Source organism: Triticum aestivum, chromosome 1D (assembly GCF_018294505.1).
Source record: "Triticum aestivum cultivar Chinese Spring chromosome 1D, IWGSC CS RefSeq v2.1, whole genome shotgun sequence".
In the NCBI taxonomy this organism is placed as follows: Eukaryota; Viridiplantae; Streptophyta; class Magnoliopsida; order Poales; family Poaceae; genus Triticum; species Triticum aestivum.
The window spans coordinates 45,357,770-45,359,687 of NC_057796.1; the positions used below are offsets into that span (position 1 = coordinate 45,357,770).

At 53.9% G+C, this 1,918-nt stretch overlaps 1 protein-coding gene across 1 annotated transcript; it reads left to right on the forward strand.

Annotated features, from left to right (window-relative positions):
* Window positions 1-274: 274 nt before the first annotated feature.
* Window positions 275-1,118, forward strand: LOC123164749 (agamous-like MADS-box protein AGL29). Its single transcript, XM_044582297.1, has one exon. It carries the CDS (start codon window positions 357-359, stop codon window positions 900-902), a length of 546 nt encoding a protein of 181 aa, XP_044438232.1. The 5' UTR covers window positions 275-356; the 3' UTR covers window positions 903-1,118.
* The last annotated feature ends 800 nt before the right edge of the window (window positions 1,119-1,918 follow it).

Below are 1,918 nucleotides of genomic sequence, written 5' to 3' on the forward strand. Positions count from 1 at the left end.
TCAGAGATCTCTAGATACTATTTCCATTTTCTATATTACTATTAGTATTATTTTACTCCCGTTACTACAATATAAACTTTCCAAAAAGAAGGAGGGTACTTTCCCAAACTTACACCGATCTGTTTGCAGCAAATTGGTAACCACGCATGAGTCCAGTAATTATTCGCACAAGGTGATTGATTTCCTTCCAAAAGTGTACAACATCTCCAACTCCAACACGGCTTCGACTTGGTACGCCTTCTTCTTTCTCCTTATATTTCCCCTTCCTTCAAGCTCACCCAGAGAAAGAAACAGAGCACCCGCCTCCGCCGTCGTCGCGCTTCTCCCCCTCCTGCGTACCTCGTTCGACGACCAGGATGCAGCCGCCGCTCGGCAAGAAGACGAAAGGGCGCCAGCGCCGCGAGAACCGGCTGGTGGAGGACAGGGAGTCCCGGCAGGTGACCTTCTCCAAGCGCAAGTCCGGCCTCTGGAAGAAGGCCTCCGAGCTCGCCCTGCTCTGCCGCGCCAGCCTCGCCGTCGTCGTCTTCTCCGAGGCCGGCAAAGGCTTCGCGTTCGGCAGCCCCTCCACCGACGCCGTCCTGGCCTACGCCGGCTACGGCGACGCCGATGTCCATGCTGCCGCTGCCGCTGCTGACGACGTGGAGTGGGAGGCCCTGGAGGCGATGTGCCGGGAGACGGAGAAGAAAGGCGTGGAGGTGGCCGCGGAGGCCGCGCGGATGAGCGCCGTCGGGAAGAAGGTGGCGGACGTGCAGACGCAGGCGGGGAAGCGGTTCTGGTGGGAGGTGGACGTGGAGGCGCTCGGGGAGGCCGAGCTGCCCGAGTTCGCCAGGGCGCTCCAGCGCCTCAGGGACAACGTGCGCCGCCGCGCTGACAACCTGGTGTCCGCTCTGCCGCCGCCGTAGTTCAGGGCGGACCAGGCATCCGTTAATTGCCAGTGGTCTTGGTTTATTTTATGCCATCCGCGAAAGAAATTTGTGTCACAAAGTACGACTCCCTTTTTAATTGTAATTTCCTACAGTATAAGATCAATTTGCTACAGGGACTATCTTACAAATGAAAGTTACTTGTTTCAAGAATCAAGATCAATGGATCTGACCTGTAGAAGCTTGTATCGTGATCTTGCTGCTAGAGTAACCAATGGAAAGGTCTACAAAGACACCGATTCATGTTGCCTGCGTATGCATTCTTCGAGGGACTGAGTCACATTTCCATAAGGCATCGGAAAAGATCCAGTATTTGTGTTCCATCCTGCTGCGGGAGCCCTGTATTTGTGTTAACAAAATTCAGTATAAAACTACTTCAGTAAGTTAGACAGTAAGAAACTGCATATAACTTTCATAAAAACCATATACTAGCCCATGACAAAGAGCCAACCTCATCTTATCATGTTCTCTGGATCTCCTTGATTGTTGGAGCTTGAGTCGTGTAATAATGGATAGATATCCGAATATATTCTCAAGTGAGCGAAATAAGTGTCAGATGCAATAAAGCAATGTTTGTTTGTGCTACCGCTGATGACGACGTGGAGTGGGAGGCCCTGGAGGCGCTGTGCCGAGAGACGGAGAAGAAAGGCGTGGAGGTGGCTGCGGAGGCCACGCGGATGAGCGCCGTCGGGAAGAAGGTGGTGGATGTGCAGACGCATGCGGGGAAGCGGTTCTGGTGGGAGGCGGACGTGGAGGCGCTCGGGGAGGCCGAGCTGCCGGAGTTCACAAGGGCGCTCCAACGCCTCAGGGAGCAGGGACAATGTGCGCCGCCGCGCCGACAACCTGGTGTCCGCTCTACCACCGCTGTAGTCCAGGCTAGGCTACGCATCTGTTAAGATTATACCATGGACTCTCGTACAGGCGATTCACGATTTCGCGAGTACAATTGAAAGTTACTTGTTTCAAGGATCAAGATGAATGGACCTGCCTAGTAC